The sequence below is a fragment of the Mesoplodon densirostris genome, chromosome 10 (genome assembly GCF_025265405.1).
Source record: "Mesoplodon densirostris isolate mMesDen1 chromosome 10, mMesDen1 primary haplotype, whole genome shotgun sequence".
NCBI classification, from domain to species: domain Eukaryota; kingdom Metazoa; phylum Chordata; class Mammalia; order Artiodactyla; family Ziphiidae; genus Mesoplodon; species Mesoplodon densirostris.
The window spans coordinates 64,350,006-64,363,712 of record NC_082670.1 but is presented as its reverse complement, the minus strand read 5'-3'; the positions used below and the strand labels follow the sequence as shown (position 1 = coordinate 64,363,712).

Sequence of the window (13,707 nt, the reverse complement as noted above, 5' to 3'; positions counted from 1 at the left end):
ATTTGTACCCCCGCTGGCCTCGTCCCTGCCTTGGTCTGCCCTTTCCTGTTGCCAAACAGCACAGTTCTAGGAGCTGCCATCTGCCTGGGAAGACTTAGTAGGGAGAACCTTTGAAGACAGAAGGTGATTAACCTTTCTTTTTTAACAACCGGTATTATGGGAGGAAATTGGGAAAACTTGTATATTAGGCACTTTTGTCTAGAGCCTGCTCTCTCATGGAGAAAACATTTTGAGTACTGAAAAATATTTATTAATATATTTTAATGTATTATTATGTCATTATTTGATTTTTATAATCCCATGTCTTTAAAAAGGATAAATCCTTGTTATATTTGTAAATAATTTAGATGATTAAAATGGACTATGTAAAACAATTTTTAGATTACAGTTTTACTTTATTTCAGTAATATATTTTATGTTTTAATTCATATAGAAAGTGCACTTTTATCAGAAATAGACATAATGTCGTACTGCCAGTGTTCTGAATTTTAGGTATTTATGTGTAGAGAAGAGTCTGCATGTGGTAAAGGATTAAGATCCGAGTTTAAAGTCACACAGTTAGGTCAGCAGATGGTTGGATGGACAGTCCAGGTGAATTATCTCGGATGCCTTGATTCTTAAGGGAGAGACAAGAAAGCAAAGATCAGTTTACTTAATGCTCATACACATGGAGACCATTTCCAGTGGGAGAAATATCCTAAAACAGGCTCCTGTAAATCATGGCAGCCTGTCTGGCAGTGGTACTGCAGTGGAGCTGTGTGTCATTTTTGAGGCTGAGTGTTGAAGGCAAAAATCACATTTGGTCAAAAGTGCCCTTGAAAATCCCTGAAGCTGCAGCACTTGGGCCCCCAGAAGCAAAAGCCAAGAACAACTAGCTTCTTTTGTAGCTTGCTTAGTTGATACGTAGGTCCAGGCTCTGTTCAGGAGAGGTTACGTGAAGAGAAGGGAACAGCTGGTGGATGAAAGGAGGCAGACAGAAAGCTCGAGGAACTGAGTATCACTCCAGCCTCCTCTGGGGCAGGGGCTGGTGTGAGCAAAGCCCTGGGTGGGCATCCTGTTGCACTGTCAGTCCCACTGCAGAAGCAGGACCCAAAGGGGCTTGTGAGGCAACGTTGGCCGTGAGGACCTGATGAATCTAGAAGGGAAAGTCTGATACATTCGATTCACAGACCCTCTGGGAAGGTTCCTTCTTATCTCCACTGAGGGAGTTGACAAAGAGATCCCACGCCAATGAGAAGACTTTTCAACCCCACCCTGGTGTGTAGCAGTTACAGGAATTTGGTTATTACGGACAAAGCTGGGGTCTGCTCTCACCCCCCTGTATTAGGAGATGCTAAGGAAGCCCTGTGCTCTTGCATCAAAATGTATAGTAAACCAGAACCAGGCAGGTGCAGCCCAAAGTGAAAAATGAATGAAGAATCACATAATTGACTCATCCCAAACAGCACGGAGTCAACCCTGCTTAACATTTCCAGAACAAGCCCGCTTGCTGGAACTGCTTTTTCTATGGAACCTCACCTCTGAAAACCATAGGAGGGCACTGCCGTGCTCCGAGGGGCACCCACTTGGATTGTTGAGTGGGCGTTTGTCTGCACAATGCCTCTTCTAAAGTGGAGGGCCCTTGAGGTAGCACGTGGGTGCGCGTTGAGGTTCTGGTGAGTTGTCCAGTTGCGCCGCCTATTGACGCACGGGAGAAGTGCGCTCTTGAACAGGCTCTGGTAGCACCAGCTGGATGATGGACTTGCGGCCGCTTAGCCAGGCCCGCTCCCCGCACCTGTTGGTGTTTGCCACAGGACGGACATGAAGGCAGAGGGCGCAGGGTCCAGCTTTGTTGGCATCCGAAGAATCCAAAGAGACTCTGTGTTTGCCCTTGTGATACTTTAACAGCATTCTAAAAAGTGATTTTGGGACTTCCCTGGTGGTCCAGTGTTAAAGAATCCACCTTGCAATGCAGGGGACATGGGTTCGATCCCTGGTCAGGGAACTAAGATCCCACATGCCGCGGGGCAACTAAGCCGGCGTGCCACAACTACTGAGTTTGTGTACCTCAACTAGTGCCTGCGTGCCGCAAACTACAGAGCCCATGTGCTCTGGAACCGGCGGGCCACGGCTACAGAGCCCATGCACCCTGGAGCCTGCACGCCACAACTAAAGCAGAGAAAACTCACACGCCACGGCTAGAGAGAAGCCCGGGCACCACAATTAAGATGCTGCATGCCTCAACAATGATGCCACGTGCTGCAACTAAGACCTGCCGCAGGCAAAAATAAATAAAATAAATAAATATATCTTTTTTTTTTTAAGTCATTTTATCTCCTGAAGATACCTCAAGGGCCACCTGAGGGAATTTCTGGTCTTCTCTGTGCCATTCCGTGAGATTGTTCCTCTGTTAAGTCACTTTTTAGATGAAACAGAGTAGACAGCCTGGCGTAGGGGACAAGTAGACTTCTTATTTTTAAAAATTTTGCAGGGAACAAAAGTTGTACAGAAACCAGGAAGAGATCTTGTGATGTGGTTCACAATCTCTGTGCTAGAAACCTCCCCAGTGCCTATGGGCTGGATGTCTGCACTGGGGACTCAGGGGTCCCTAGAGCTGCAGGACCAGACAGGGGCTGGTATAAAGGAAATGCTTAAGAAGCAGAGAAAAAGAGTCACAGGCCCAAGTTAAGCCTGGAACTAAGGGCTTAAAAAGGTCATCTTGTAATACTGTGTAGTTTAATATCACTTTTATTTTTAAAAAGGAAAAGAAGCTGTACTGCTGTATCTGAAAGTGCCCTTGATTCCCTACCCACCCCCCAGAGAAAAACACTTGTTAAAGCCACATTAATCCCAAACAGCATTTATGTAAATGGTGAAGTACAGGGCAAACAAAGGTTTTATGGAGTTTTTCCCACATGGACTCATCAGAGAACTTTTTTTTCCAGAAAAAGTCATATGTAGAGTTATATAAAGAAGTGATAGAAAAAGTCTTTAGAGCATTTTTCTATGCCCTGAGAGTTTAGTTTTTTAGGAAGAATTCTAAAACATTGCTTTAAAAAAAAAAAAAAGGGCGTATAGCTGACAGGCAAAGATACACGTCCCACCTCCACTGTAGTTACTCCTTGAGCAAAAAACAACAAAGTCATTAGAAGCTGGTAAAAAGATGAAAAAAAAAAAGTACTGATGTTTGCAGGGCTTTCAAGCCATGCCTTTAAGCTGGATGGACAATGCTTTTACTTTCAATAGGTTTGTTTTTGCTTGGACAGAAAAGGTCGGCCGGTGGATGCCACTGTTGATGTGGTGGCAGCTACTAGAATTAAAGGAGGTGGGGGGAGTGTGTGTGTGTGTGTGTGTGTGTGTGTGTGTGTGTGTGTGTGTTGGTGAATGAGTTTATAGAAATGGCAGAGCAGATCCAAGTCGTGTGACGGTAGCTTCACACGACATGTTCAAGTCAAGAAAAGGGGAAAAAGGTCAAGGCATTTTGTTTATTTTACACAAGTTGGCCACTTCCCATGAAGAGCGGGAAAAGAATCTGGAAGGCTCTCAGTATGTCACAAAGATAAAACCCCTTTTTCCAAGATTTTGGGATGGGTTTGTCATTTTAAAGAAAATATTTTAATAAGTTACTTCTGTAAGCCAGAAAATAGCTTGGATGTGTAGCATGGCCAGCATTCCTCTGTCCTCAGAGATCCCCTTGGAAGCCGTGTGTGTGTAGGTCCCAGCTCCCCATAGAGTTTAGTAGGTGCAGCTGCACCCTGACAGCTGTGTGGGCTCCCGGGAGGGTTCTTTTAAGGATGATGCTACGATGGCCTTTAGAGAGAGAAGTTTCTGGTCTCCCTGGCACATTCCCAGCCTGGCCTTCCCAGTGGGTGGGGGAAGGAAAGCATTGTTCCAATTGACTGACATGCATGAGCTCGTGTGAACAGATCTCATCACGTGGACGGCCAGGCTGCAAAGCCCAGTCACCCTGCAGATCCCTGCCAGTATACCCAACCTTATCTGTGTTTCTTTCCTCTTCTCACCATTGGATCCCTGGGCTGCAAGGAGAGCAATGGACTTTCCTGCCCATCTTCCCTGGAGACCTGAGCCTTCCACCAAGCAGCAGTCACCCTGGTCTGGGTAGCACACTTGCAGATAATCCCCAGCGTGGTCTTCAGGGCATCCAAGAAGGAAGCCCCAACTCACTGGAGACTCAGGGCTGGGCCAGGGCTCCCTCACGACTGGTGCAGCAGCAAGATCCCAAGCACCCAATTTTCCAGTCAGTACCAGGCACCATGTGCCCCCAGAGGAGCACAGCCAGTCAGAGCCATTTACCAAGTGCACCTGCTCTGGGCAGAAAGCACACCTGGGTCGGTCAGAGTGCAAGTGAGCAGGGGGACTGTCCTCCTTATACAGCCCTCTGAGACCCCACCTCGGCTGAAGGGTATGTGCTTGCAGGTGGCACATTTTAAAGAACAAAACGTCTGCATGGTAGCTACCTGTATGTAGTTTACCAATGTAGACGATCTTGAATAATCAAGGATTAATGAAGTTTAAAGGTTCTCTTTGACAGATGAGGATTTTGTACCAGTTTCAGAACCCGCGGGGGGAGGAACAAATAAAAATAATAAAGGTTAGGGTCTTTTGAGGGGGGGAAATGCAAGTTCATTCCTAAATAAAGAAAGTACTTGTCAGTGTTAATACTTCTGGCTCACAGCACTGCAGTCCTCCAGTCAGACCGAGAAAAGGAATGAGGATTTAAGTAGGAAGTCAGAACATTAAATCCAAAACCCCTGTCCTTGGAGGCCCCAAGCGAGCAGCATGAGGTTGACCCACAGCACCTAAGGCAGGGCTTTGGGGTGCAGTGGTGACTGCAGTAGTGGGTGCTCCCACTGAGCCCCTGCTCCGTGCCTAGAAGACTCTTGTCAGTGCCTCTTGCTTTGGGAATTTGCTCTCTCCTGTTCACAGACCTGTAGGAATCAGCCCCCAGCAGCTCAAGGAGCCTCGGGTGACTCACTGTCTCTGTGTTGTGTCCCAAGGAAGGGAGATGCTGCAGCGGCCCGGTGGGCAGTGGTGACTCGGAGAGCTGGCCGGTCCAGGCGTCCCAGTGGTATTGCGGAGGGGCCGAACCTCTGGCTTTGGCACTTTTGATCCTTGTTGTTGATTTTCCTTGGTCTTCTAAAACTGTCCATCGCTTCTGGGGAATGATGACCTCTGAATTTTAGCAGCCTTTTCCTATTCCCAAAACCCATTTGCAATAACATGGGTTTTGCTTCTGCTGATGCAACTGTCTGTCTAAAATGTCCATCTCACACTAACTGTTGCGATTGAAGATCCGATATGTAATGGGGTGGAGAAAGTGAACATGTGTGACCTTTTGATTTGATATTCTGGCCATGTATTTAAATGGGGTACACTTCTAAGTTTAAATCAAGCCTTGTTTTTGTTTGATTTTTTAAAAAAATGTTCTCTCTCTTTCAACTGTTCTGTCTTAATTACTTCCACTTACTGCATTTTTCTTTCCTCCCTCCCAAATAACCCCTCACGCCTGTTATTTGGGATGCTTGTCTCAGGTTTTTTTGTTGCTTTTGTTTCTAGACCTTATTGCACTCAGAGAATCGTGATTGGTTGGTTGTCTTTTCTTCATAGCTTCTTCCATTTTTGTTTTGCTTGCAGTAATTTCTCAATTATCTGAGTTCCTAAACCATTATTTTTTGGTTGAGAAACAAAGATGCATAAAGGCTATTTTTATGTGTGTTTTCCACCCCGCTCCTGCTTTGCCTGGAGCTCCCAGTGGCTGAGAGTTTGCTCTTGTGGCCATGGTGCTGGCTGCCATGCCAGGGGCCACGGGAGCCTTCCTTGACACAAAGACATGGATTGGACCAAAATAATCAGGGGAAACCAGTCTTGCATAGCTCCTGAGTCACCGCCACCATTTTTGTGCTTTGGCTTTGTCCTGCCTGCCTTCAATTTGCGTGTCTCCAATATTTTTTTGTTTGTTTCATCTGGGTTCTAGTTTTTTCTTTTTTCTTTTTGTTTTAAGATACAATCACCTGTGTGTGGATCTGTAGGTTTGGGGCACTGATCTCTTCTGGTTTGTTTTCCTTTTCCTTTTTCTCAAATCCAAGAGAAAACTTGCCATAAAGAGCTAGAAGATTCTAGTTCCAGCCTTTTGAATCTTCAGCGTGCTCATGGCCTCCAATATCCTAATCCGTTGTCTCCCAAGGAGGTCTCTGGGGGCTGAGAGGCTACAGGGGTGGAGTGGGTGGGGAGAGGGGCTGACCCAGACCTCACCTTGCATGCTATTGGGAGCAGCATCATTTTTCCTTTTTTTTTTTCTCTTCCTTTTTTACATTTGAGTTATGAATGAGGATGACCTCTACAATCATGATGTCTCCTGTAGACTCTATTCCTACTTATCCCCTGCCAGCTTTCTGATGCATGGTCCTAACGCTTCTGTGATTTACTTTGCTCCAGATCTTAGTCTTCAGCTGCCTTAACAACTCTTTGGAGCTTTCAGAGGAAATAAGTTGAGGACAACTTGTTCTGTCTCATTTTCATCAGAAACCAGACATCCTAGAGATGACAAGAAAGCAGCCCAGGGGGACTGGTGCTGCTTGCACCGCTGTGTGTCGGCCCAGCCCAGGTCCTGGAGCTTCAGCCCCACAGAGAACCCAGGCCCTGGGACTCCTGCCACGTTGTTGCTGAGGCAGCTGAGGCCCCATCTCCCTCCCTGTCGACCACAGTTAGACAGTAGTGGAGCCAGCTTCCTCAAGCCCCTTTTTATGTAAACAGAAAAGGGAGCCTGTGAGCCTTGCCCTGTTCCCAGGTGCAAGTGCCTCTCCCTGCCCTGCACCCCTCCCCTCCCCTTGGCAGAGTTTGGCACCTATTTGCCAACGAAAAGTAAAGCAACAAAAGAAGGAAGCCGATTTGGACCTCTGAGGAGGGAACCCAAATTTACCCCCAAGGGCCCATTAGCCCTTCAAACTGGATCCACTACTGGCCAAAGAACGCTGATGGGAAACCCTGTCTGGACTGGGTTGGAAGCTGGAATTCGATGCTCTGCACACCAGTGCTCAAAAGTGTGGTTATTTTTGAGGGACCACCTTCGATCCAGAACATTTGTGTTTCACCTTCCTCGCCCAGATCCAGTTCACAAGGTAGCCCATCGCTTCTTGCATCTGTCCAGGGCCATGCGGGATTTTGACTTTTCTCATGGGTGTACTTGGATGCAAGGACTATATTTTGTTCCTCCCTTCCCCCTCCCCCTGATTTAGCCCACCACCCTGGGAAGTGCATGTCACAGACAAACTCCACCTTCACCTTCACCACCTGTCGCATCCTGCATCCTTCAGACGAGCTCACACGGGTCACGCCAAGGTAAGGGACCCGGCCGTGGGGTGGGCAGGGTGGGGTGAGGCTGAGACACTCCCTGTGAGACTTAACATTGAGGAAAGCCAAAGTAGAGAGGCTCATTCAAATCTACCCCCAGCCATTGGAAGCATCTCCCAAGCACTGCAGTCACCTGTTCTGAGTCCCATCTTTTTTTCTTTCTTTCTTTCTATTTTTTTGAATCAAGGCCCTTATTGATTCAGATCCAGCACAGATAGAGAGACCTGGACCCTCTTTTAGTTGCTCTTTTATTGGCCATGGAAGATTCTTACGTCCCTTCTTAACCAGCTGAAGTTTAGGGCACTACCACAGCCCCTAAGTCCAAGTCTGTTGGCTTTTTGCCCCATAGTTTGTCGGTAGAACGTGTTCTTTCATAGAATGGAGTTACTGAGCCCTGTGCTAGCACTTATGCCTCTGGCAATGGCCCCAGGGGCCATGCATCACAGCCACCCTGTAATGACCGAAATGATAAAACTTGAATGGAACCACATGCCCAGCCTGGTCCATTTCCCTTGGGCACCTCCAAGAAGTGATAAGAGTTGGTACCATAGGACGAGAGGACTTGCATGGCCTGGGCGGGGGGTGGGGAGTGGGGTCTGCTTGGCTGGATTTCAGGCCTCCCAGAGCTTCCAGTGAAAGGGAAAATGGTCTCCCCCAACGTGGTCATGTGACCTCATCAGCTGTTTTCTCTGTGGTACGAGGTGGCAGGGTGAGTGGAAGGTAACTTACGGGAGAGAGGTGAGCAGGGCCAGCTCGGAGGGAGCAGCTGCCCCAAGGAACACCTTCAACGATGAATAATTCTCCGCAGGTCATGTGAGGAGGACGACGAAGCAGCCCCAGGCCCCGTTGAGCTGAGAGCAGATGTAGGGCAGAGAGTGAGCCCACGGGCGAGGCAGGGGGTGAGAACACCACCAGCAGGGCCTGCCTGGCAGGGCCCTGTGAAGGAGCTGTGTGTGCACGCGTGGCCGCCACTAACCCATGACGTAGGCGTGGACCTGTCTCTGATTGTTTCTGGCTAACTCGGCCTTGACAACGGATACCCCTAACCTGTCTAAATGCCCCAGTCACTCCAAGTGCCAGCACTAATACAGGTCTAACCGAGGTTCTCACCGGAAGGGGACCTCTAAATTTTAGCTTGTCTCTCCGTCTCCCTTCCTGCCTCTGGAGAACCCGGCTTCCCTATCCCTCAGCTTTATGTTTGAAGAGATCGTGTTTAGAACCACTGGACAGAGCTTCCCCTTGGGAGAGGCTGGCATCCTGGTGCTCTTCTGACTGTAGCCATAGGATTCCGCACCACACCCCTGCCTTCTTCTCTAAGTCCTTCTGGCCTCGTCAGGGATGAAAAAGCCTGAGAAGTCAGTAGTAAGAAAGGCTTTTTGCCTGAGTTTGAAAGAATGGCAGCTTGGAACAAAATAGAGAATCTCCCTAGGAATGGCTCTGTGAACAAGATTTTAAGTCCAGATTTTTGGGGGGCCCTCTATTGCTTGTAGATCAATTTTGTAGAATTCCACCTGTGCCTTTTTATTTTTTTATTTTATTTTTTTTTGCATTTCGCGGGCCTCTCACTGTTGTGGCCTCTCCCGTTGCGGAGCACAGGCTCCGGACGTGCAGGCTCAGCGGCCATGGCTCACGGGCCCAGCCGCTCCGCGGCATGTGGGATCTTCCCGGACCGGGGCACGAACCCGTGTCCCCTGCATCGGCAGGCGGACTCTCAACCATTGCGCCACCAGGGAAGCCCCACCTGTGCCTTCTGAAGAATCCACCTTTTAACCTTAGAAATCTGCTTTGGTTTCTAATCCCATGTTCCTCTGAGTGCTCCCGACCCACCAGCATCCCCAGTCCCGAGCTTGTGTGAGACAGGCCTGTTCTGGGTTCCTCACCCTGTGCAGACTGGCCAGTGGTGAGGTCACCTGAGTGTGCAGCCAACTGATGCCTCCACTTGTACTTGCCTTTGACCTGTCCCTCCTGCAGGAGGGGGCCCTGCTCCACTCATTCCAAGGACCTGCTCCAGAGCCCATCCCCTTCCTCCCCTTTCCCGAAGTTGGTGCTTTGTCCAAGGTATGTGGCCTGTCCCCTGTCAGGCTGGGGAGAGAGGGCTCTATCCCCCGGCTCCCGGGGACCACCCAGCTGCCTGTTCCCAGGGGCACCTGCAGCCCCTGCTGCGTCCTTGGGCAGGTGCCAGGGCAGGTCTCATGAGACCGTCAGGAGGGATGTGTTTTCTGTGCCGCTCGGTTGCTCATCCAGCAACAGCTCAGGGCCTCCGTGCCTGGGTGGCCTCACTCCATCCCTGAAGCAGTTGTTCAAAGTGGGTCTCTCCTGCTTTTCAGGCAGACAGCAGTGCATTCCCCACTGCTGCCCGTCTGTTATACCTTCTGCCCTAACTCCCTTACGGCTGGATACCAGCTTCTGGAACATAGTGGGTCCTCAGTCAGCATGGCATGAGTAGACGAAGGAACCTTTCCACTTTTCCTTTAGTAACTAGGTTTCACACACCCAGTGGGCCTTTTTCTAGCTGGTTCTGTAGATGAAGATCTGATACTACGTGACATGGCTCCCTCTGTCCCAATAACTCCACTCATCATGGTGGACTTGGGCACCCACGGGAGAAGGACTAAAGGACAGCAGGGTGCAGAGGGAAGAACACTGTGGTGGGAGTCAGGAGGCCCAGGTCTGCTGTTGACTTGATGGCCACCTTCAGCCTCAGTCTCCCCATCACCCAAGGGTCCTCCACCGAGATGTCCCGCCTGCTCCGACCATTCCCAGGATAAACTCTCATATCCCGTAGCCCTGGTTAATGTCTGGCCTCAGGGAAGCGGCTACTGGGAAGGAAGGCGGGAATCTGAGAGGGACAGAAAGCCTCTCTGCTGAACGCCTTCCTCCCCTATCTTTGGGGTCACTCAGACTTGTGTTTAAATCCAGGGTCTTCCACGGAGTAGCTGAGTGTGACGTTGAGTAAGTCACCTAACCTGAGCCTCAGTTCCCTCACCTGCAAAGGGGACAGTTGTACCCACCCTCTAGGGCTGAAAGAAGGAAATCACATGCAGCTTCCTGTTAACTTAAACCACGTCCCCACTTCGGGGAATCCATGGCCCCTGTGGTGAGAGGGAAAGCAGACATGGAAAGAGGCACCCGGGGAGCCTGGGCTGGGGGAGTCCCCTCAGCATGTCCTAGGGCTGCGCTGCGCCCCTGCAGGCGGCTGGCCACAGACTGCTTCCTTGGTGCTCGTGGGCATTTTCTGATCAATGACCTGTTGTCCTTTCTTATCAGCCTTAACTCGGCCCCGACTCCAGCTTGTGGCGGCACCAGCCACTTGAAGTCCACACCGGTGGCCACGCCGTGCACACCGCGGAGACTGAGCCTGGCCGAATCCTTCACTAACGTCCGTGAGTCCACGACCACCATGAGCACATCCCTGGGGCTGGTGTGGCTGCTGAAGGAGCGGGGCATTTCTGCGGCTGTGTACGACCCCCAGAGCTGGGACAGGGCTGGCCGGGGCTCTCTTCTGCACTCCTACACCCCCAGGATGGCCGTGATCCCCTCTACCCCGCCCAACTCACCTATGCAGTCGCCCACGTCTTCCCCGCCCTCCTTCGAGTTCAAGTGCACGAGCCCTCCCTACGACAACTTCCTGGCTTCCAAGCCAGCCAGCTCCATCCTGAGGGAGGTGAGGGAGAAGAAGCCTGTCCGGAGCAGCGAGAGCCAGACCGACGTGTCTGTTTCCAACCTTAACCTCGTGGACAAAGTCAGGAGGTTTGGTGTGGCCAAAGTGGTGAACTCGGGGCGAGCCCACGTCCCCACCTTGACTGAGGACCAGGGACCTCTCCTCTGTGGGCCCCCGGGCCCCACGCAGGCCCTTGTCCCCGGAGGCCTGGTACCCGAGGGCCTGCCCCTTGGATGCCCCACTGTCACCAGCCCCATCGGTGGGCTCCAGCTCAACAGTGGCATCCGACGGAACCGCAGCTTCCCCACCATGGTGGGGTCCAGCATGCAGATGAAAGCCCCCGTGACGCTCACCTCGGGCATCTTGATGGGTGCTAAACTCCCCAAACAAACTAGCCTACGGTGAGGCTGGGAGAAGGCCCTTCCCCTAGAGGAAACCAGTCTTGCTCCCCCGTCCCTCTCCTTCCCCCTTCACTGTGCACGCTTCCTCTGCTCTCCTCTGTCCACCCCCTCCTGAGCTAGACAAATCAACCTCGTGCCTAATGGGGGCAGAGTGGAGACTCTGTAAAATGTGTACATAGGACCGGGAGACCTGTATCTGCCCTGCCCTTCCTTCGAATCCCACGGGAAGCACCCCAGCACCGACATCGCTCTCTTGAGGACTTGGCCCGTGCTGGCCGGGGGCAGGGGCAGCCCGGGGTCTTTCCTCCTTCTTTCCTTTGAGAAGCACTGAAACCCCCATGTGTGTTCTTATCCCATGGATAGGAAACCAGTGAATCTGTGGCTGGCTGCCGGAGCCACACATCCTGAGCTGTCACGTAGCACAGTGGCTGTGCCGCCTGGTGTCACCGGGCACCTCGTCTCACCCTCCCTGTAAGAGCGTAAGGGGCCTCCGTCCGCTGCCACGTGCAGCTGCTGTAGCTTTCACGATGGGAGAGCTGTTCTTTCTTTCTTGGGTCCCAGCTTCTTCAAGACCTTCACTGCTCGGCCCCCACGGACGGTCGCTTCTTTTCTTGAGCTCTGACTTTTTCTTCTCATGCCTTCAACCTGAATTCATCCCTCCATGTTTTGTCATCCACTGTCGGGCCAGACGTCTGACCTGACAGAGAATGTATTTACACTCCTGCTGCACCGTTTGGCAGCCCCTGTGTGTTCTGTGTGATTTGTTTTATTTTTCTGCGTTTTTTTTTTTTTTTAATATATGCAGGGAAGTAATGGTACTAGATGGGAAGTCGCAGTGAATGTTCTCTCTGTGGTTCTGTGACACCAAAATACAAGTTTCAGACACACCAAGCTGCTAATGAGTTAGCAGCTTATTTCTGGGACCCAGTGTCACAACCAAATTAAGACCAGACCCAAGGCGATTTTAACAATAGGATCGTAAGGAAAGGGGGTTGGGGAAAGGTGATGGATGAAATGTGTCAACAGTAAAAGTAAAAGAGAAGAACCACGGCCAAAGGTAACATCAAACTGGTTCACAGAGAAATGAGGCTTTGGCGGTCCTCTCGTTCTGGTCCTTGTTCTGGACCCTAGACTGGTGAGCATGCTTTCACGTCTGTGGTCTTCTTCTGCAGCCGTTTGATGCCCTCAAAACACGTTTTGCCCTCTTGTTTCAGAACAGAGTGGTCCCAAAAAGCCCTTTGTGTCCTTGTGCCACATTTTATCCTTAGGAAAAGGTAGAAGTGTTGTGAGAAGAACCATGAACAAACAGGGAGTCTGGTCCCATCGCTGTCACTGACTAAGTTTCAAACTTTTATTTATTATTTGTCTGTGCTGTATTTTAAACATCTGTCCTCTCCAGCTCGGTCGCAGTGCGCCTGTGGCTTTCCAATCCAAGCAGGTCATTTATTTATTCTGATCTGAGGACTGCACTGCACATCACGGTGCTCTGTGGCCATTTGTTCCAGACACTTATGGAAGGATAACATCATATGAAAATGAAATCGTCATTTTGTACCCCCCCATTACCCTCCTCCCACCACCCTTGGCAAAAGACGTATCCTTCAATTGAGTGAGTGTGACCTTATGTCCACTGAAGATATTTTGAGAAAGTCCCCAGGAGCAAGCTTCGGTCCCATGATTTCATACTATTTATTCTCTGAACACGAGGGTGTTGGTTAATTGTGTTTTCAACTCTCCTCGCTGTGGTATGTATGCACTCACTGCAAGGAACTTATATCTTTTTATTTGAATGTATTTTAAAGCAGTAGGTAGAATAACAAAGGAATATGAAAACCATGGATGGAACGGACCATTTTATGTATTCAAAGAGAGGAGCCACCCATCATCACAAAGGAAATACCCGTGTGAAAATCAACAATTCGGAGGTTGCAGTATTTAGTATAGTTAATAAATGATGAACATTATGCACCCACTACCAAAAAGTGTGTTGTAATGCATCCAAAATCAACAATTAAATTTTATTTGCTAATGAGTACCAATAAAATAAGTTCAAATGATGGAAACCACACTGCTATTCTGATTTGTATTTTGTTCTTTTCATTGAGTAGACAATCTCTATGAAAGACTTGAAGGTATTCAGCTCTTGGGGTAACTTAAATGAAAGTCATATACTTCTGTTGTAACCCACCTTTTTTTTAATGTAATACATTCCCTTAGATAACCTTTCAAGCAGAACCTGAAGCTCTTCCTCACTTTTCAGGGCTGCATACTACTACACCACGTGCACATGCCCCC

General features: G+C 49.7%; 1 protein-coding gene across 1 annotated transcript in view; it reads left to right on the top strand.

The window, feature by feature from the left end:
• Window positions 1-13,480, top strand: part of TRAK1 (trafficking kinesin protein 1) — a 120,793-nt gene extending 107,313 nt beyond the window's left edge. The window contains exons 16-18 of the mRNA XM_060111473.1: window positions 7,236-7,338; window positions 9,322-9,408; window positions 10,618-13,480. Of these exons, the coding sequence (XP_059967456.1) occupies window positions 7,236-7,338; window positions 9,322-9,408; window positions 10,618-11,416 (989 nt within the window). The 3' untranslated portion in view covers window positions 11,417-13,480. The remainder of the gene's footprint in view (window positions 1-7,235; window positions 7,339-9,321; window positions 9,409-10,617) is intronic.
• Window positions 13,481-13,707: the final 227 nt, after the last annotated feature.